The sequence below is a fragment of the Chelonoidis abingdonii genome, chromosome 6 (genome assembly GCF_003597395.2).
Source record: "Chelonoidis abingdonii isolate Lonesome George chromosome 6, CheloAbing_2.0, whole genome shotgun sequence".
Classification (NCBI taxonomy): domain Eukaryota; kingdom Metazoa; phylum Chordata; order Testudines; family Testudinidae; genus Chelonoidis; species Chelonoidis abingdonii.
The window spans coordinates 76,830,218-76,853,040 of NC_133774.1; the positions used below are offsets into that span (position 1 = coordinate 76,830,218).

Consider the following 22,823-nt stretch of genomic DNA (forward strand, 5'->3'; position numbering starts at 1 on the left):
CTTTTCCAAGCTGAAGAGTCCTAGCCTCTTTAATCTTTCCTCATATGGGACCCTCTCTAAACCCCTAATCATTTTAGTTGCCCTTTTCTGAACCTTTTCTAGTGCCAGTATATCTTTTTTGCGATGAGGAGACCACATCTATACACAATATTCGAGATGTGGGCATACCATCGTTTTTTATAAGGGCAATAATATATTTTCAGTCTTGTTCTCTATGCTCTTTTTAATGATTCCTAACATCCTGTTTGCTTTTTTGTCCGCCTCTGCACACTGCATGTACATCTTCAGAGAAGTATCCACAATTACTCCAAGATCTTTTTCCTGATTAGTTTTATCTAAATTAGCCCCCATCATATTGTATGTATAGTTGGGGTAATTTTTCCTTGCAATGTACACCTGTTCTCTGTGCACACTCTGCTAGCATTAATGTGGTGGTAGTATTTTTAACTAGGTGTTAAGGTTTTTTTTGTGCCAATGGATGAAAAGACTAAGTCATACATTTAGTTTATAGGCTAGATGATACCTCTCTCCAGCTGTGGATCTAGGAATATGTCAGTAGCTAAATCTCAGAGATTCAAAACCTGTCCACCCTGTGAAACTTAATGTAGTTTTAACAACGGATTCCACAGGTGCTGCTTTTGTCTCAGGCTCAACAGTCACAGGGCAGCCAATGTCCTGACAAAAGTCTCTCTAGCGCAGGGGAGGGCAAGTTGTAGGCTGGATCTGCCTGTCAGGGCTTTCAGTCCAGCCTGTAGGATTGCCAGCCCTGTAGTGCAGTGGGGCTAAGGCAGGCTGCCTGCTTGCCCTAGCCCTGTGCTGCTCCTGGAAGTGGCTGGCACGATGTTCCTGCAGCCCCTGGAGGAGAGGGTAGACAGAGTGCTCTGTGCGCTGTCCTTGCCTGCAGACAACACCTCCTGCAGCTCCCATTGGCCAGGAACCATGGCCAATGGGAGCTTCGGGGAGTGGTACCCACAAGTGATGGCAGTGCGTGGCGGATCCTCCTTCTCCTCCCGCCCCCGGAGCCTCCACCAGACACACCTGAACATCTCCTAACCCCCTGCCATGCGCCTCTTTACCCGCTGCCCTGGGCCCCTAACGCCCTGCACTGAGAAACTAAAATCCATCCTGACTGAGGACCACTGAGAGCCTGCACTTCCTTCCAGAGCTGGAGGCATCCAATTCTGCAGCATATGCTATGGTTGCATCTGTGGAGATCAGAAGACTGGAGGTACAACCACAATTTAAGACCAATTCTAAAACAGAGGAGACCTTCCACTTGTCGAAAGACTGCAGGGCTTTGTTTAGGTCTATATATTAGGTCATCACTAATTAAGAAGCAAGTAATACCACAGGATTGCTTCAGGCAGCATCCCCTTACCCAGGTCTATTAGAGAGAGAGAGAGAAGCAGAGATGTCCCATTTACATCCCTCCAGCTCTTCTTCCACCGCTGCATAATCTGCATCTTTTGCCTGGTAGCATGTTTGCTGCCGGACTCTAGACCCTGACAAAACTGCTTATTCCAGCGCAAAAAATGGAATTTAGAAGTGTTGTTTCCCTTCCTTGTTCCTTTGAGGTCAAATTCCCTTTACTGGACTGCTGCAGCACAGAACTTGATCAATAGTTGACATTGCTTTTCTGGGAGAGAAGCTTTAGGCTTACAGTAGAGCACTTCAGAATGTGAGAATTTCCCCTCTGTCTGCTGAGCACTTAAAGTGACTTTGATTTCCAGAAATAGGAACGTATTTAACCTTCCTTCTAGAAGCTTGTGTATTAAATCTGAATTTCTTCTGGCTCCCTCACTCTGTTCAGTGCAACTCAGCTCAGCTGCCATTTTCAGCCCATTTTTCACAGGCTTTTCTCACCCACACAGCAGTGGTCTAGCCTATACTAGTATCATTTATAAGGCCTTCTTTGTTCTCAGGTAATACTTCTCTGGGACCCTAACTCTAAATTTCAAATGAATTACCAATTCTAACATAGAGTCTCATCTACTTGTTCTGCTACAGACAGAAGTTTCTCCCCAAGTTTTCATGCCTCCCAGATGAGGAGTTTAGAAGCCTTACACTAAAACCTGAAGGGGAAGGAATCGGTTAAATATATTTCTTAGTGTTTTTGCTGCTAGATTATTTTCATCACATCTTGAAATGTTTCATGGACATAAAAATAATGGATTTTAGTATGAACTAGTTTGTTATGGAAATTCTTCTTTTCTCAGAATTGAGATTTCCTCAGCACATAACGCAGTTGGGTCCCAAAGATTTTTAATTGTAGCGTATGGAGCAGGTACTCTGTCTTTGGGAAAACACTGCAGCATTGCTCCTTTTTACAAATTGTATAGCTAAATTAGCTGAGGTTATGCAGAACATAGCAATTTGTAACTGACAATCTCATTTTTGTTCAAAGCAAAATGAGGGGATCAGAATTTGAGATGTTACGCAAAGATCTTTAATAGTGGCTTCATTCATGCCAATGTCTTTGATGATCTTGGAAAATCCATTAGAAAAATCTGAAGAATTAGTTCAAAATGGATCAACCTGCTTTCCCAGTCAAGGTACTCAGCAAGAACTCTCAACATAATAGGTAATCTTTCTGGCCATTTTCTTCTCCTGGCTCCAGGAGATATTATTTCCAACTTTCCAGGATAGAGGTCAACCCAGGTACTCCAGCAACTGAAAAAAAAAGGTAAACAGAAGGTTTATGACTCTTTCAGACTAAGAATAAAATGAAATGTTTTCCTTTTACTTTTGGACCAGTTGAATTGTAGAAGCATTTTACATTCTTCAAAACATAGCTCTCTGTAGAGTTTCAAGGAAGTCCCTCTTTTCCCCCCTCCTTTCTACTATGGCAATGAACTTGCATTTGCACAGATTTATTTTCAAATATAAGTTCTAACATCAGCACACCCTCACTACATCATCCAGATCCTTTTTTTTCTTTTTATTTTTTTTCCAGGTTGTTTGTAGTTCCTGTGAAAACAAGTGCATTCTGTTCTATTTCAGTGTGTAACAGAAAAAAGATAAATAGAAAATACTCTCATTCTTTCAAAAATGGCTTAATTTTTACTGTCTGTTTCCATAAATCTCAAAAATGTGAGATCTGGTCACAGTAGTTCTCACTTTCTGCTATTAATTTTAATTTTATTTGGAATATAATGTATAATGGTATCCAAGATCATGTAGGGTATTAAGATCACTTAAAGAAAGAGGGTACTTAGGTCTGTCTTAAATTGATTCAAAACCTAAAACAAAAATACCATCTCTGGAGTTTGCCTATCTTTTGAGCTCATTTTTAAGACTTACCAAGTGGTGATTTTCCTGGTTTTAAACTTCTGAAAAAATAACTTTTTTTCTTCCAATAGTCAGCTCAGATAATTGCATCATGACAGTGGAAGAGGGATGTCATCTTTATGCCTCGTGTGCTTGTATCAATGTGTGTTTTACCCAGTTTCTTCAAATAACCAAAATGGTTTGGGAAATAAATCTAGACAGAACATCTGCATTGCTGACCACACTATAAAGATGGGGATGGGCACATTATGGAAGCATCCCTGTTTTTCAGTATCTTATTTCACCACAACCTCCTCAGAAAATGTTTCAGATATCACAGTCAGGAATCAGTCTTCAGTAATGTGTATACACTCCAGTTGGGTAACTGTCTATTAAAATCATAAACTTTCTGTAATTAAAAGTGTGCAAGAGGATTTGTGGCGTTTAATATATCTAGAACATGGATATGTACCTTTCTCTAAATCAACTCCAATTTGATGGAGACATCACATAAATTCAAATAGTGTCAACGCCTATTGGAGCCCACCCTAAACTGAGTACTGTTGAACACTGAACTACTTAAATTGTGGCTTTGTTATAAAGCTTTCTGATTTGCATCACTGAGTGTTGTCTTATGATTATGCTGTGGTAGGTATTCATCACAATATAGGTGAATTGATGACCAACTTGTCACTTATAGATTTGTTCATGGGTTAAGCCTTACATTTTAGATTTTTTCATTTTTATAAAAATCCAAGGCTAATGGAAATTTTAATCACTGATTTTTAAAACCTCAATATTTACAATTCCAACATCCATGCAGTAGCTGAGTGCACAAACAATGAAAGCCTACATATTTTTCAAAGGAAGTGAAGTGCAGTGCAGTGAAAGCACAACCTAATTAACTAGATTTAAAAAAAAAAAATCCTTGTTTTAATCATCAGGCTAGCAGAACCAGTAATGAGGACTACTTCAAGTGGTGTATTAGATTTAAAAACAAAACAGAAAATCAGTACTGCTTTAATGTAGTTCTCTCTGATATATGGTGCAGGAAGAGAAGTGTTCTTATGGTTTGTTCATGGAAAAAACTGAGTGGAATTGAATTTGAAGTGTGCGTGAGGTGGGGATTGAGCGCATCTAGGAGAAGCAGTTTAAGACCAAACCATCAGGACCCACCTCATCACAATCACATTGTCTCTGGCAGGAGACGGCAGGTCATCTGAACCTGATGTCTCTGCTAACTATAGCCTTCCTTTGACTCTTCAGCTGTAGAAGGGTCTCTTCACAGCACCACATAGCTTGCTAGCACTTGAGTCTGATGGTACCAACTGCAGTGTATGAAACTAAACCTAAAATAAAAGGATTTTTCATAAAATATCAAAGAAATAACTATGTATTCTATACTTCTGAAATTTTTTTACCTTATTTATGTTGCTACATTTTTTAGTTAAAGAATTAAAAAAAACATTAATTTGATATTTTACAGAACTGCTTCCCAAGTTTATCTAATGAAATTTTCACCAGATGGAGAATTCTTCGCTACTGCAGGAAAGGTAAATAACTTTTGGTATGACAGCATTACGTTTCTTTAGAAAGGTTATGAAATAATGCAGAACTTGACTGCATCCATTTTTTGAAAAACAGGAGAAGTAATACTTGTTTTTTTTTCTTTTTTTATAATTCAGAATGTCAGTAGCTTCCAAAAATTCATCTCCTAATGCTGTTTAGTGACTACTTTGAGTAATTGGGAGGGCTAAAATTCAGAACAGAAACCCTACAGATTTAGTTCTAGTAGTACTGCCTTTGTTTCTGTTATGAATAGACAATAGTTCAGTGCCAAAACATAAGGCATTAGGAAGTGAATGGTCTGTACCAGAGGAGTAGGCCCATGAAATGAAAATTAGATGTGATTACTTACTAAAAAGTGAAGGGAAATATTGGAGTTTTACTTAATGTTAAAAAATACGTTTTTGAAGAGAAGCTGATGTGCCAACATGAGTGACACCACCTGTTAAGCAATCTCTTTATCCCATTAAATATAGACTCTCTGAAAGCTGGGTGAGCAATCAGACTGTCTGCAACTTTTGAGTGTTTGACATGTAAGCATTAAATCTTCAGGTTTTTAAATAAGCCTGCATGGAAACTTATGCCTCCATGGTCAGTGTCTTCTAATAGGTACCCATGTTAGTGTCCAATGTCTGTGGCAGCTTACAAATTTAGCTTTGAAAACTTGGTAGTGAACAAGTTCCAGCTACTAAAGCCCTGATTGTTGCAGCAGCTTGGGAATGGTATTCAAGGTGAAACCACCACCATGTTGTCCCATCTCTAATAGCGCTAACCAGGTGATCTGCCAACTTCTAGTTCTAGAAAAGCTATTTAATTCTCCTTACTCAGCTCTCCAAAACAGTATACAGAACTTAATGCTGTGGAATCAAGGAGATGGAAACTCAAGGTGGTATGATGGGTGCACTGAAAAACAGTATTGTTTGTCCATGTTGGAGCCTGCAGTATCTGTGGAGAGTGTGTACATAGGCTATCTATTGATGTTATTAATGCTATCATTCTTGTTGGAAGGGGATTTAAATACTGATATGACATCACAAGACGGTCGTGTCAGAATGTTCTTGAACCATATCCAAAGCCAAATTCTGAGAATTTGATGATAATGGAAATTGGTTGCTCAACATATCTTATAATGAAGATCATGTAACATTAAGGTTATGGCTAAAAAGTTTCTGAAGTCAGGAAATGAAACAAAGCTCCCATACTAGTAATCTGCTATGTAGTGTATGCCCTGTACCATGGATAGAGTGCTAGCAATAGGTACATTTAAGGCTGGGACAACCTGTGTTCACCTATGTAACTACTGGTTGATCAAAGAGAATAGAGTGACAGATATAAAGCTCATTGGGTTGATGGAGTTGCTCAGGTTAATGATAAACTTCCCTAAACCCGAGCCTGAAAGGATCCAGGACAAATATGGGACTGACAAAGAGGGTTTTTCAGATTTAGGAAGTATCGGTAAGGATTGTGCGCTCTCTTTGGGCTGATTCTCACTCTAGGGTCTATAAAAATGGATGGCACATCTCCACGTGTGCCAGCCTCTGTAGATCTGGAAGTCTCGGTGTTGAGTGACAGACTGTTATATCCCTGTGAGGATTGATCTTAGTGTGTTTTTTGGCTAGGTTGTAGTCCTGGCATAGCTGTGCATTTTGGAAAGGGATTAAAAAATTGTCATCAACTGTACTAAACATGAGTGTATGCTACAAGCACATGATCTGTTATGGAATAAATAACTACAAACAAGTATACTGGAGGCAGAAACTTGCTCTGAGAATGGCCCTAACTCATCTAGTCAGACCACTGTTCTCCATACACAAGCAGAGAGAAACATGCTCATACTCTTTGAAGAAACCCTGGAGGAATGGAATGGAGCAGTACGGAGTGAATAAAAAATGACATTAAAAAAAAATCAAATCAGATTTTTATATTTAAAATCTTTAAATTTCTGTTTAAAATAGAATACAGTACTTTTTTTTTCTTTTCAAGAATATACCTGTTTAAAATGAAATCTGAACTTAATACAAGATATGTTAAGGTCTAAATTTTTTATAGTCTCTTAAAACATTTAAACAAAAAAAATTATACTGAATCCATGAGCCTCTTATCAAAAACTTTGTGTTAAAATGTGCTTTTCTATATAAAGAAAGATTGTTTTCCCCCTGACTTTAACTTCTGTGGTCAATCTTTATAAATGTGGCAAAATAGGTTATATACTGTATTAAGGGCTTGATCCTGTGGGGGACCCAAGGACTGTGTTCCTGGGTGCAAGAGACTGGCAAAGTAATTTAGGAGACCCCTTTTAAAGAGACCTAGGCAAGTAGGAACTTAAGCATCAGTCAATTTCACTTAGGTTTATTTGTAAATTTTCCCAGGCTGACCTGAAATGATGAGTTTAAATCACTGACTGCAGTTAATGCCTCTGTGTAAGGTGATTTAATTGTAAATGTGAAACATGTTTTGATAAGAGAAGTTTTATGTATCTAAAATATTTAAGGTTATTTTTAATAAATATATTTTATATGCTGTTTTGTGTTTAAATTTATTACCATCTTAATGCAGCTTGACACACATCATGAGCAAAATGTTATTTAATAAATAATATATCATTCATCATTTACTAACATGCTAAAATGTGTGATAAGAATGTGAAAATATTAAGCTGTATAACTTTTTAAACGTATGTATGTAGGTATAGTGTACCCTCGGTGTCAAAAAGATGAACCAAATCTAGAGTAAAGGTTCTGTTTAGTTGTAAATCTGTATTTTAATGGTTATTTGTGCCAATGAGAATGTACCTTTCTTTTGAAAATAACTGAAGTACAAACGGAAAATTAGATTAAAATCAGTGACTTAAATCAAGGATTTCCATTGGTGATTAAAATCGTCTAAATTTTAAATCAGTCCACCCTGCAGCAGTGTCCTGCAAGACATTTGCTACTTACTCTTTAGGAAAGGAAAACACTACAGCATGTGGGTTAAACCAGTTGATGATGGGTTCTTACAGAGGGTCCCTAGATTAGGGAGACAACATATTTGAACAAAGTACTAGTGAACTTTTGCTTCATCCAACAGGAAGTGAAGACATGTATAAATGTTTTGTTCACCTTTGAGAGAGGCAAAGTAGATGAGGTAATTCTTTTTATTGGACCAACTCTGAAGGTACAAACTTTTGAGCTACACCAAGCTCTTCAGGTCTGAGGAAGGAAGGAGTTAGTGTTTGAGCTTTTCACCTTTATTAACCTTTGATGGAGATGAGAGGACACTAAGGCTTTGGTTAAGCTCAGAAGGTGAATTTTTTTTTTTTTTGTCTTGGTGTCTCTTCTTCCCTCCCACCCTGTGATGCCTACAGAACTCTATTGGTTCTAAGAATAAGATAACTTGCTGATAAGTATGGTCCAAGTAACTGAAGTTGTAGTCAGTGTTCTTAAAACTTCAAGATACGTTACACCAATTCCCAGCATCACCAAAAAGAGAAAATCTCAGTGTACCTGCTCAGTATTTGGTAGCCAGTAAAATAGTATATGGTTGGTAGTAAATTAACTCAGCTGAATCCTTAAGGAACTGCTTACTTGTGACTTTAATATTCAGTTTTCGGATTATTTTAGTTTTATTTTAGATCAGCTCACAACGTTAAGTGTGTGTGTGTGTGTGTGTGTTCTCATGCATAAAATGAAATGTCCTTTTGGTGGCACAGGTTCTGGAGGCAGGTATCTTCCACCACACTGTGGGCTTAATTATGAGTATTTTATCATGTCATTAATTTACCTTTGCCTTATATTCCTGGTGTTCAAAATAGATGTCCTTTTGGTCACTTTGTGAAATAAAGCTGATAAAAATGCAACCACTCAGTCACTGCAATGATGTGGCTCCAAATCTGGGGTAGTTCTGGTGAGTGCAACTCTGTCTGTTAGAGCAGAGAAGGATCTTGTCTTTCATGGACATAATGGTCCATATACTCTAGCTTTATTTGAGTCTATTGAGGTTTTTCCATCACCAGCATTTCCTTTCTCTTGCTTTGGCTTTTCTTTCATAGATCATCTGAGAATAAGTGATCTTTAGGGATGAAGAGAGGGTTCTTTACTGCCACCATGTAAGTGTGATCATAATGGACTTGCTTGTTAGAAACCTAGAACATTGATGTTTTAGCTGGGTTGGTTTTTTTCATTGGGATGTTCCCAAGATAAACTGAGCCCTTGAGTCTTCACTGTATGGAAGGGGTTGTCTGGCCAAGATATGGTACAGTTCTTGAGCCCTTTGTGACTAGGCAGAAGATCCTGTCTAGGGCAATACCCTGCTTGATAAGCATAGTTAGAGAGAATCTGGAGAACTGGACAGTAGATGTGCCTAAACCTCTTCATTATCCTGAATGTCATAGATGTTTGTGTAGTTTTCTCAGGTCAGTGGCCTGGATTCTCCTATTTACACAGGTGTAAGTCAGAATTAACTCTGTTGAAGTTGATGGAATTGCACAAGTTGAAACCATGACAGAATATCTCAGCAGTTCCTCCAGGAACTCCATGCCATTAGGATGTTCAGACAACCAAAAGGAGGTGGAGATTTGACGCAAGACTCACTAAGGCCAAGTCTACACTATGACCTTGGAGTAACGTAGGTCACTATGAGGTGTGACTAAGCCACGGTCTTGAGTGATGTAAGTTATACGTCCCTAAGCGCCAATGTGAACTGCGCTATGTTGGTGGGAGAACCTTTCCCGCTGACATAGCTACCACCTCTTGCGGAGGTGGATTTATTATGCCTATGGGAGAGCTCTCTCCTGTCAGCATAGAATATCTTCACTAGATGTACTATAGCGATGCAGCTGCACTGATTTAGCACATCTGGTGTAGAGTAGCCCTAAAAGGGAGTTCTTTCACCATCTAGGACAGAATCTAGGATTTCTATGGCACCATTTGGTCTTTGAAAATTTTTTTTATATTGGACAGACAAGAAAGGCCTAAAGCTTACTGAGTGACTGGAATTCACTGCCACCAGACAAATGATACTCTATGTAAAAAGCATTGTCAGGCGATATTTGAGGCTTTCAAATGCACCAACTTAATATCATCTAGAATCTGTGGGAACTAGTTGAAAATTTTCAGCTGAAATTTCCTAAAGTGTGTGGTGATGTAAATCATCTATTTGAGTTAGTGAGCTAGAACTATTGATTTTTACATCCAGTTTGAATCTGGTTTTACATTTAGACTTCTTATTTACCAACAAAGTTGACTTTTTAATGGTTGTATAACTGAGTACTTGACAGCTAGGAGAATACACTATGCCTATACATATTTAGACGATTATGTAAAATTTACATTTATTTAAACTCTGTATTTTTATTTTATTGTGTTTAGAAAATGGTGAATGATACACTTATTTACTAGATCAACTTTTTATTTGTAATTAGTGTCAGGCTGCATTTGGAGATTTGCAATTCAGTTAAAAACGCACAATATTAAAAATCCTATATTTATTAGTTAAATAAACCTTAAATGTGCTGGCTATACAAGAAAAAAAGTTATCAAAATGTTATGTTTGAAACTGATTTAATAAACATAAGCACTATTTGTAGTTAGTGAAGTCCTCCAGACTTTAGAACTAGTCGATCTGATCCTCCCCCTTCATTTTTATTTGTACATTGAAAGAGAGAAACAAATTTTTCTGCTCTTTCAACTCCAACTGTTTTTTAAACTTTTTATCAACATGTAATTGAACTAAACTAGTGAAATAAACTGAAAGGAAGAAAATACTGTCTACACCTGCATAAGACTTTACTGCTGTCAAAAGCTTGTTTAGCACTTCAACAGATTCTGGTTCCAGGTGCTTAGCCAGTGACTTCTGCCAGTTCAGTGGTTGGACTTTCTTTGAAACTTCAGCAGCAAATATACTGTTTGAATATTATGTTTTATTTATTCAGATTATTTTAAGTTGTCCATTTAAAATTTAATTTAAATAGGTTTAACAGGATTAATATCAATATTCCTATTTAAATAAAAAAAAAACACTTATTCACCCTGGAATTTTCTTTTGTTTTCCTACTTTTTGCCCAGGATGACTGTCTTGTAAAAGTGTGGTATAATACTGATAGTTGGCGATCAGCAGTAACACCTCAAAGTTCAAGTCCACAAAAACAAGCACAAGAGGTTGATTTTTCATTTGTTTACTTGGCCCATCCTCGATCTGTAAATGGATTTTCATGGAGGAAGACAAGCAAATACATGCCACGGTCAGTAGCTTAATTGCTTGATATCTGTAAATTGTTGTTCATTACCTGATAAACTTTCCTTCCAACATTTGTAACAGGCTTCTTTTTTTAAAACTACCCTAGCTGCTCTTCTCTGGAGACCTTGGTTTTAATCCAGTTTCCTACTGTGCTGATTCAACAATACTAAATTGTGGCTGCTCTGCTACTTCTATATGTACCATGAGCTCCCTCACACACCTCATGTTACACTGTACATTCTGTCAAGGTTCTTTTATGTTCTGTTTACCACAGTTTAAGCACTTCCTATGAGTAAAAAGTTATTTCCTATTACCCTACTGGCAAAAGGCAGACTTGTATTTTTATTTTTTATTTTTTTAAGATGTAAGGGTGGGAAAGCCCCGGGTGAAGAGAGAGAGAGGTTTTGCATTTAGCTCTGGACAGGAATCTCATCTTTTGGTCCAGAGGCTAACAAAATTATATTCCTACTTCGGTCTTAACAAGCAGACCTGGTGAATGTTCTGACTTCTGCAGTACAGTGTGTATCCAACAGTAATTAAGCACTCTATCTAAATAGCTCTTGTGCATTTTATTATTGCGCCTCCTCTCTTTATGGTCTCCCAGAATCTCATTATAACAAAACTCACATTTATGCATGGCTTCTTGGTCATATATGCAAATGCTATGATCTCATTGTGGTGTGAACAATCTCCACTGGTTCTCCATTTACTTGAGTATCCAGTGCAAAATCAAAATCCTCTCCCGAAGACCCAACATATCATGGTGACAGACTTGTTAGGACCTAAATAAAATGGTCATTCACACTGAACCCCAGTTTCCTTCTGTCTGTATCATACAGTATGCATTTTAATATACCTAAATGTAAATGGATACATTTAGGAACAAAGAATGTAGAATTACAGGTTGGGAGACTATCCTGGCTAGGAGTGACTATGACAAAGATTTGAGGGTTGTGGTGGATAATTAGGGCCCTATGAAATATGTTTAATTTTGCATTTTCTGATTTCATTCTTTTCCATTTAAAAAAAAAAAAGAATTCCATCTTTGTTTTTAATAAAAAATCATTTGATTCATTAACAACAATTAAGTAGCCTTACTATAAATGCATAAAAAATGTTCAGAACTGGATTGCAATGGGAAAAACTGTTTTTACAAAAAAACCCATACAATTTAAACAGAACATCCTGCAGATATTCAGTATACAGTTAAAGTAACACATTTTAAATTACTTTTTAAAGTAGCAGTCTGTAATATGACAACTGACATGGATGAACAGTAACAGAAGTCCATAGAGATGGGGGGGAGGGAGGCAGAGAGTGTGTGTCGGCATGCTGTGTCTCTAAGCAACACGCTCACCAGCCTGAATACTTGTTCAGCTGGCAGCAACCACTCCTGAACTAGAGGCTGGTGCACAGACAGGCACTCCCCTGTCCTCCACCCCAGCTCAGCAGAGACTGGGTACACGGGCAGGGGAAGGAGGGACACCCTGACATCAGCCCACCTCCTCTCAGCTCTGGACAGCAGATCAGGAGGCTCCTGATCCAGAGCAGCTTGACTCTCTTATGTGCATCTCCACATAGCACAGCCATGCAGCCTGCCCTGCCTGCCTACTGCTGCTGTCTTAGTGCTGGTGAGAGCAGGATTCTGCATTAATGTTTTGATTCTGTCCATGCTCTCATGAACCCAGATTTCATAGAGGCCTAGATAATCAGATGAACATGAGCTCCCAGTGTGACAATATGATTGAAAGCGCTAATGCAATCCTGGGATGCATAAAGAGGGGAATCTCACATAGGAGTAGAGGTTATTTTACATCTATATTGGTCACATGTGATCGTTTCTAGAATATTTTGTCCAGTTCTGATGTACACAATTGAAGAAGGATGTTGATAAATTGGAGATGGTGCAGAGAAGAGCCACGCAAATTATTAGTGTTAGAAAACATGCCTTAGACTCGATGAGCTCAGTGAAGGGACAGTAAGGGATGAGTTGATTACAGTTTAAGTATCCGCATGGGGGAACAAGTAGTTAATAATATCTTTTTAGTAAAGAAAGATACAACACAATCCAGTGGCTGAAAGCTGAAACTAAATAAACTGAGACTGGATATAAGGTGTACATTTTTAATGGTGAGAGTAATTAACTATTGGAACAATTTACCAAGGTTTATGGTGGATTGTCCATTACTGTCAATTTTTAAATCAAGAGGGGTTGTTTTTCTAAGACATATGCTCTAGGAATTATTTGGGAGATATCTTGTAGCCTGTGTTGTAAGATATGTCTGTCTACTGAGTGAGCAGATTACTGACCTGTGTGGAGCAGCACTTCCACCTTGGTTACGTGATCTCTCCAAAGCATTCCTGGGATGCTTTTTAAACAACACTAGTGGGATGCTTTCAGCCTCCTGTTGTGTATTTCTACCATCTAATATGTTTCCAAGTTGTATAATCTCAGTTTAGCATGTAGATTTATCTTCTTACTCTTCTTGATGTTTGGCAAATGAGGAAATGATCTGCAGGCTTGCCAGTTCTTGCCTTTACTACTTCAGTGAGCTGGTTATTAACCGATACTGTACTTCCAAGATAAACAAAGTCATTGACTCTGTTGTACTCTTGCTCATCAATCACACGTCCGCCAGTGTTGACCTCATTTTCTTCTATTGCTATGGGCTTGGTATTCTGCTTACTGATATAAAGTCCCACTTCAGCACCTTATGCTTTTATGTTCACAAATAGTCTTTTCATTCAATCCAAGGTAGTCTGCAATATGACTGTTATCTGCAAAATATAAGTCTTACAGCTTCTCCTGTCCAAACAATACTAGTGTCTTCAGCAGCAGTTACTGCCCTTCTCATCATAAAATCTGTGAGAATGCAGAAAAGATGTGGGGATGGTAAGTGTTCCTGGCGTAAGGCAGGGCCAATCTTAAACCATTCTGTCTTTCCAGTGTTTGTCCTGATACAGCACACAGACTTGTCATACAAAGCATTTATTCAATTAACGATCTTTGCTGTCATCTGCTAATTGGCTTTCTTTGAATCCTATTTCTCTGTCAGTTATCAGTGAGTGCAACTGCAGCAGCCTAAGGCCAATCACAACTGTTTGCTCCTTACTTATTCTGTATTGTCTTGCCCTCCACTTCCTGTGCTCTAAGAATACCAGTCTTGACTGCCCACTTGAATTCCACATACATAGTGTACCACCTCTTATATACTGAATGTCCTCCACAAAGCTACTACCTTGGCAGTTGTCAAATTCATCTTTACTATCATGCCAACAGGAATTTGCCATCTGATAATTTTTAAGTAGAGTAAGTGTGTCTGTGTGTATGTGTGTGTGAGAGAGAGAGAGAGTACACAAAACAATACCTATTACCATTTCCCTAGCAACTCTTGCATGGAATCACAAAATTATGCCCACAGACTAGATATATAACCATCATTTGTTCCATCCCCTTGTAGTGTCTTGTCTTAAACGAAATTGTAAGCTTGTCTGGGAAGGGAACTTGAATGTCTGTCTAGTTTTTATAGTGCCTAGCATAATGGAGTTCTGATCTTGATTGGGATTTCTTGGTTCTATTATAATGCAAATAACGTTTAGAGAAATAAGCATAGAAGTGGTCACAAAACTTATTATATGGTCCTGTCTATTGTAGAATCATGCTGTATGACTTAAGTAAATTTGTTCAAAAGTATGGCCAATGTCCAAATTTCCATATCTGTAAAATGAGGATACCTATCTTACAAGGGAATGCTAAAGATTTTTAATATTTGTAGACTGCTTCAAAGAACAAAAAATGATAAAATACAGTTCACTTTTTGCATCCAAATGGCTAGTTTTGTATGCTGGAACCAAAGATCCAGTATTGCATAGTTACATAACTGCAAGTTTGCGGTGGCGGAAAGCATATACCAGTGCTGTATTCATGACCATTCACTAAACTTCTAATATTTAAAATAGTTGCACCATTAAGTCAATTTCGGGTTCCAAAGTTTCACCTACTTTTCTGGGGGTATTTATTAGGTTAATTAAAGAACTTCATTTTGTAATTTTTTTTATATGCTTCCTAAGGCATAGTGTCATGCATAATTCTGGAAATTTATATTTAAGTTCTTACCTTTCATTGTTTTATGTGGGTATTTGGATGCTCAGACTATAACTATTTTTTTCAATCTGGCTAAAACTTTCTTTCAGTGGTGCTGTATGCAATGTACTGCTGACTTGCTGCAAGGATAATGTATGCCGCCTCTGGGCAGAGACTTTGTTACCCAATGATAGTTTATCATGCGCTGGTGGATACAACCATTGGACTGAACCACTGAACTTAACCAATAACTTCAAAAGAAATGCTTCTAGTAAGGAACGAATGCAAAATGCTTTAGAGGTGAGAACTGTTGGATAGTACTTTGTCTGCTTACAAATCACATCTTTTTTTGTATTTATTAAAAAATTATTTGCTGAATATATTCTGAGAGTAATTCATGTTTTTTATAATTTCTTTGGAAAGAGTGTTTTAAAAAACAAGTTTCAGTAACTTTTAGAGTTACATTTCCGATGTGAATGTTTAAAATGAAGTAAAACTTGTTTTCTTGAACAATCTGCAGTATTCTCTTAAAGTTAATTGTTTCAGCTAATATGCCTTCCAGTATGCATGTTAGCTTTGAAAAATGAGCTATTTAAAGAAAAACCCAATAGTTGCAGATAAAGTTTGGCATCTCTGAGGGTATTAGTCACATAAATGGAGAGACAATATATTGAGTAAAGACATTTAAAATACAGAAGAAGTTTGAGTTCTCTTGAAATCTGTCAGTTGTGCTAGAACATGTCAGTCCCAGTCGCAATTCCTTGCACAGCAGCCCACCTTGGACATCTTCAGGCAAAGGAGACTGTAGGTGTCTGTTGTGGGGGTAGCCCCTCTCTGGGGTGGCTGGGAGCCAGGCCGCCTCATTACACAAGTCCGGTGAGTTGGTGATTTTAGCCTGGTAGGGCAGGAAAGAGTCAAGGGCACAGGCCCTCCGGCAGGGGTGAGCAAATAGTTCAATAACAAGCCCCAGCCCTGGGTCAGGGCAGGCAGCAAACAACCAGTTCAGGGCCCAGACCCTCAAGCAGGGCCGAGCACAGAGTTCAGTAATAACAAGCCCAGGCCCTGGGTCAGGGCGAGGTGGCAAACAACCAGTTCAGGGCTCAGACCTTCAGGCGGGGCTGAGCACAGAGTTCTATAACAAGCCCTGGCCCTGGGTCAGGGCGGGGAAGCAAACAAACAGTTCAAGAGCAAAGCCCAGGCTCCTGGTCCTGAGCGTCGGGGTGGCAGGGGGGATGCAGGTCTGCCCACTCCACTGCATCCCAGCCCGGGGCCCTAGCAGTGGCAGACGACCCACTATGGTGTCAGTGGAGATCCTGGGCACAACTCACTGACATCGGCTCTGGGTGTGCCACAGCCAGACCAGGGTCGGCTGCCCCTGGGCTACTTCCAACCTCCCCCTCTAGCAGTACCTGCGTTTGATTGGCATCCTCCATGGCATCAAGTACCATGGGCTCCTCGGGGTACTCCGCGAGCGGTAAGCTGGGCAGCTCCTCTGGGTCCCTTCTCACCGGTAGGCTTACTAGCTTCTCCGGCATCTGGTCGGCATCCAGCCTCAACGGGTAGGGCTAGCCTTCAGGCGGTCACAGGCTGCAGGAGTCTCCCCAGCAGGAACTAGGGCACCAGCATCCAGCCTCTCCAGCAACCAGGCAGCTTCTGAGCCCTGGGGCTGGGCTTTTATACTTCCTTTCCTGCACCTTGACCTCTGGGGGGTGAGCGCAGGGTCCAGTGGCTCCACCCACTTTGGCATCTGGAGGGGCTTGTCCCTCTCTGGGGCAGCTGGGAGCCAGGTCGCCTCACTACAGGAATGACAGTGGCTTGATAGTTTCACTACCTCTTGTCTTAAGGCCAAAACCCTCTCCTTGAGGTCATGAGAAGACGCCAGGATGAATGACTGGGAAGATAAAGGTTATTGTTGCCCTAAATCCATAAGTCATTGGAGCAGAGAGATACAAAGTAAAATAGTATCCCTCCATACACCTATATATGGCAGCAGGAAAAGGTTTGAAATATTCTCCTCATTCATCTACCAGTGCTCATGTTCTGAGGACTGAGGTAGAGTACTCCATAATTTTTAGTTCCATGTGGAAAATATGGTGTATGATAGAGAGCAGCTTTACGTGTAGGGTGTAGATGCTATGGAACCCCAGTTAGGATGGTGCTTTGAGAAGTACCTGCGATCGGGGTTATCTGGTTACCACAGGAGTTGTGGGATGTTCTCTTGCCTCTTTGATAAAGCAGTGGTGATATTGTGGAAGAAGGTTATATTTTTTCCTCTCTTGCTACCTTGCCTGAGGTTTAGATAAGACTGTTTTCTGTAAGGCCTTATGTATTTGTGGAAAGTGGTCCTTGCCTGCCTGCCTCCCTCAGATGAAAAAGTGCCTTTTGAATACTTGTGGAGAGAAGTTACGGGCAGACAGCTTCTACACAAACTTAGTGGTAGGGTTTGATGGTTGGTCTTTGTCTCCCAGATGAAGAGCGTAAAGCAGAGGATATGATGTGGGTGATAGTCTGAAAGTCTGAAGTTTCAAGATCTGTAGATCTTATAATGAAAGTCTAGGGGATTGGTCCAGTGCCTGCAGATGAGCTTTGCAGGATCTGTATAACCCCAACAGAGAAGAAACTTAGTAAAACAAGGTATTACCACATGCTAAAGCAGCAGTTTTACAAAACCTGGAATTGGTGACTATAACGTAGAATTGGAAACTAGAAGACAGCACAGTGCAAGCCCAGAGAAGAAAAGTTATTCAATGAGTGTTGGTAATTAGTGTAACCAAAGGAGACCTTGAAATGGGGAGATACTATCTACTTATATGTTCTAAGTCAAAGGGAGTGCAAGAGACAAGAATTTTTCTCATTTTAAAAAAAGGGAGAACTGGGAGAATATTACATAACAGCCTATCTACAACAAAGTTAAGAATGAGCAAGAATGACAAACTGAGAGAGGATAAAACCTGAACATACAAGGTAGTCAGAATCTGGGTAGATTGAACTGAACTGACAGATATCTGAGGTTTTGTTTCTTTACACTTTTACACTGTCAAATCTTGTGCAGTTTTTCATGCCAATGGGGTATTAAATTGTAACAACACTAAGGTGACTAGTACATAGGAAAGTTTGACTTTGACTTCAGCAATATCATATAGGTGACCATGTCTCTCCTGAAAATTTGAACCTTACTTGACTAGAGTTTTTTGAGGCAAGGGGGGGAAGTAAGGAAATAATTACAACACTTTAAGCAAATATTTTGCCTCCGTTTTTAATGAGGAACTTGGTGACAGTGTTAGCATGGCTAGTGGAAACAAAGATATAGAAGAAGAAATGACCACCTCCAAGGTGGAAGCCAAACTCAGTGGCACCTGGGGGCGGGAGGAGGGTTGGATGATTTCTGTTCAAGAATAGTAAAGGAACTGGCACATGAAATAGCCCAATATCAAGGATTTTTAAGTATTCAGTAAACTTGGGATCATATCCTATGACTGGAGAATTGCAAACATAGCACCTATGTTTAATAAAGGGGAGAAAAAAAGTGATCCGGGTAACTATAGGCCTGTTAGCTTGACGTCTGTTGTGCACAAGGACTTAAAATAAATTTTGAAAGAGTGTAATTACGGGCATAGCAGTAAATGGTAATTGGGATAAAATAGAACATGGTTTTATAGAAGGTAGATTGTGCCAGAACAACTTGATCTTCCTTTGCGATAACAGATTTTTCCATGCAAAGGAAATCCAGTAAATGCAATCTATCTGTATTTCACAAAGGCATTCTAGACAGTTGCACATGGGAATTTATTAGTTAAATTGGAGAGATGGAGGTTAATATGAGAATTGAAAGGTAGATAAGGAACTGCTTAAAATGGAGACCGAGTCATGCGGAAAATGAACTGTCAGGCTGGAAGGGAGGCTACTAGTGAAGTTCCTCAGGGATGGGTTTTGGGACCAATCTTATTTAACATTTTCATTAATGACGTTGGCAGAAGATATTGGTTTGTGGTAATAACATTTGCCGATGACACACAGTTGGGAGGTATTGCCAGGATAGAAGAGGACTGAAATATTATACAAGAACATCTGGATGACCTTGAAAACTTGTTTAATAGAAATGGAATGAAATAGTGCAAGGCCAGGTACTCAGGGACTATCAACAAGAATTTTTGCTATAAGCTGGAGTGTTACCACAGAGGAAGAGAGAGACCTGGGTATATTGATCAATCACAGGATGACTGAGCCACCAATATGATGTAGCCGTTTGTTTTTTTTGTTTGTTTGTTTAAAAAAAAAAATGCTGATCCAATTGAAGAATGAATCAGGTGAGGTATTTCCTATAGAGTTAGGGAAGAGTTGTTACCATTATACAATGCACTGGTGAGACCTCATCTTGAATACTGTGTGCAGTTCTGGTCTTGCATGTTTAAGGAAAATAAATTCAAACTGGAATAGGTTCAGAGAAGGGTTGAGAGGAGACTCAAAGAGCTTGGTTTATTTATTTTGACCAAAAGAAGGCTGACAAGAGATATGATAGCTCTCTATAAATACATCAGAGGGATAAATACCAAGGAGGAAGAGGAATTATTTAAGATAAGGGCCAGTGTTGGCACAAGAAGAAATGGATATGAACTGGCCATCAACAACTTTCTTAGGCTTGAAATTAGACGCTCGTTTCTAACCATCAGAGGAGTGAAATTCGGGAGTAGTAGGGGCAAAAAACCTAACTTGTTTCAAGACTGATCTTGATAAGCTATGGAGGAGTCATATGATGAGGTTGCCTACAATGACACATGGCCCATCCCTGACAGCTATTAGCAAGTATCTCCAACAGCTGGAGATCGGACACTAGATGGGCAGAGCTCTGAGTTTCTACAGAGAATTCTTTCCCAGGTGTCTAGCTGGTTGGTCTTGCATGCTAACTGATGGTCATATCTGGGGTCAGGAAGGAAGTTTTCCCCAGGTCAGATTGGCAGAGACCCTGGTTTTCATTTTTTGTTTTGCCTTCCTCTGCTGCATGGGACATGAGTCGTTTGCTGATTGAGTTTCAATAAATGGTGGATTCTCTGTAACTTGAAGTCGTTTAAATCAAGATTTGAGGACCTCCGTAACTCAGCTAATGGTTATGGGCTTATTACAGGAGTGGGTTGGCAAGGTTCTGTGGTCTGCAGTGTGCAGGAGGTCAGACTGGATGATGATGGCAGTCCTTCCTTGGCTTTAAAGTCTGAGTCTGAGATTGTTGTTGTAGGTTGAAAATGAAGTATTGATCCAACCATGGGGATTTGGTGACAGTAGCCAATTCAGTATTTTTTTTAATAACTTGAATGTTCATGGTTTGTGTTCCACTTGAAGAAATGCTATAGGACACAGCATTTGATTTGGTCTGAGCATGAAGGCCGTACAGGTACAGTCCAGTACATTGGAATACAAGTTCTCTGAATTTTACTACGCCTATTCAAGGCAACACTGTGTACATACAAGCTTTCTACAGGATTCTAAAGACATTAACATCCTTTAATATGTAGTCTGTTTTCTATGGAAGATACATTATGAACAATACAGTTGATAAATTTACCAGTGTACTTTTTAACTGTAAAAGCTACTTCCTTTAGGTTAGAATTTCACAGGCTTTCTTTTCTAGAAAATAATGTATAGATTAAATCCTCCTTTTTTCCTTTGGAAACAAAATAAAATGACTTATTCTCCACACAGTTAAATCTAAGGCCCTTTCGACGAGGAAGGAGAAGGTCACTTGCTCTCATAGCACATACTGGATATTCCCCACATCAGCAAGATCCTCATGAAGTTCATAGGAACACTCCTTTGCATGCAAATGCACTCTGTCACTTTCATATTGCTGCCAGCATCAACCCAGCTACAGGTAATTATGAGCAGTTAAGATGTATGATAAAGAATGCAGTACAGACTTTTCTCTGTGTAACCTTAATTTGCCTCTTCTGCTCATGGTTTAATATGTGATCCTATGTGTATTCATTGCACACTATTTAAATCCTGTTCTGAAGACAGAATTACCAATTCCTCATGGCTTTCTTTGGTGCCCATTCCCATACTATTGGAGTGCTTCACAACAACGCTGTGAGGTGAGGGTGTATTATCTCGATTTTACAGGTGGGGAACTCAAAGATTAAGGTCAAAAGTATCCACTCATTTTGGGTACCCAATTTGAGACTCTAGGACTTGATTTTTTCATAGTACTTAGCATTATATAGCCTTTTATATGTTCAAAGCACAGCTTTGATATAAGCTGTGAGTTCTCAGCACTTCTGCAAATCAGACCCTTATGTCTCAAGTCAGTCACCCAGAAAATGAGCAACCTACAATTAATGGCTATCCCAGAGCAGTTCCGTCTTGTGTCCTGAATAATGCAGGTGTGTGTGCAGGGGGAAAAAAACAGTGATATGTGATCATGTTACAGTATTACAATGCATGTGTACAGTGGGTCCAAATAAAGGTTGCAGAGGAAACCTAAATTCTGATACAGTAACTCCCCACTTAACATCCTCTCCCTTAACGTTGATTTGGTCTTACATCCCTGCTTCATTACAGAACATGCTCCGTTTAAAGTTGTGCAATGCTTCGCTATGACATTGTTTAGCTGCCTGCTTTGTCCACAGCTGGTAGCCCTCTATCAACTCCCCTACCCCCCTCAGCATCTCCCGCCCGCTGGCAGACCCCACAGATCAGCGCCTTCTCCCTTCTTCCCGCACCTTCTGCCTGTGGCAATCAGCTGGCCGGCATTAATGAGGAAGGGGGGAGCCTGCACATGGTGTCCTCTCTCTTCCCTCCTGAAGGCTCCAAGTCAGCTGGTTGCTGTTGGCAGGAGGGAGAGGGTAGGAACAAGGACGTGGTGTGCAGAGTAGAGGGGGGGAAAGAAGAGGTGGGTTAAGGGTGGGGGAGCGTGGGCGGGCCAAGTGTTGAACCTCCCGCCCCTGGTGCTTGCAGAATAGAGGAAGCTGCTCCTGCGCAACTTGCTTCTCCTAGCCTATAGCACCTTCAGCCTCCTTGATTGCCACATTGTCTCCTGTGCCATTGGGCTGTGCCTGTATGGCGTAAGGCGGGGGCACCTCCCCACTATAGTACTGTACTGTGTAGCAAAAAAAAATTCCCTGGAACATAACCCCTCCCCCCTTTACATTCATTCTTATGGGGAAATTGGATTTGCTTAACATCATTTCACTTGAGGTCACATTTTTCAGGAACATAACTACAATGTTAAGTGAGCAGTTATTGTACTTCTTCATTTTTGAGTGCTTAGCATTACAATTTTAATATTCTTTTAATATTTTTTCACGTGTGTAGTATAGGGTGCGTACACTTACGTAAGCATTATTATCATGAAACCACATAAGGCTTACTTACGATATGTAGCAGTTACATAGCCCTCTTCACTCATAGGTCTTAAAATCATTCACAAAGGAGGGTAGGTGTAATTGTGGAGCATACTGTGATTACAAATTAAGGTGGCTGGAAATGATAGTATTTAATTGGAGGAAGGAAGGGAGGATTTGAAGGCTCCTTAGGAATCATTAGTAAAGTCCTAATGTGTACTGTTAAAACTCACAAGAAACAGCATTACAGCTGATTCAGAATAAAAGCTAGAGTGAAAGAAGAGACAATACTCCGTTCAACAGACTTTTTAATAATACATTTTAGCGTGCGAAGGTGGGGAAAGAGGGTTCCTTTAAAA

General features: G+C 39.6%; 1 protein-coding gene across 3 annotated transcripts in view; it reads left to right on the forward strand.

Moving 5' to 3' along the window:
- DMXL1 (Dmx like 1) overlaps positions 1-22,823 on the forward strand; it is a 145,359-nt gene that overhangs the window by 26,550 nt on the left and 95,986 nt on the right. For all 3 annotated transcript variants that reach the window (XM_032799667.2, XM_032799668.2, XM_032799669.2), the window contains 4 exons: positions 4,754-4,820; positions 10,878-11,053; positions 15,244-15,433; positions 20,828-20,996. In XM_032799667.2, coding sequence (XP_032655558.1) covers positions 4,754-4,820; positions 10,878-11,053; positions 15,244-15,433; positions 20,828-20,996 — 602 coding nt within the window. The remainder of the gene's footprint in view (positions 1-4,753; positions 4,821-10,877; positions 11,054-15,243; positions 15,434-20,827; positions 20,997-22,823) is intronic.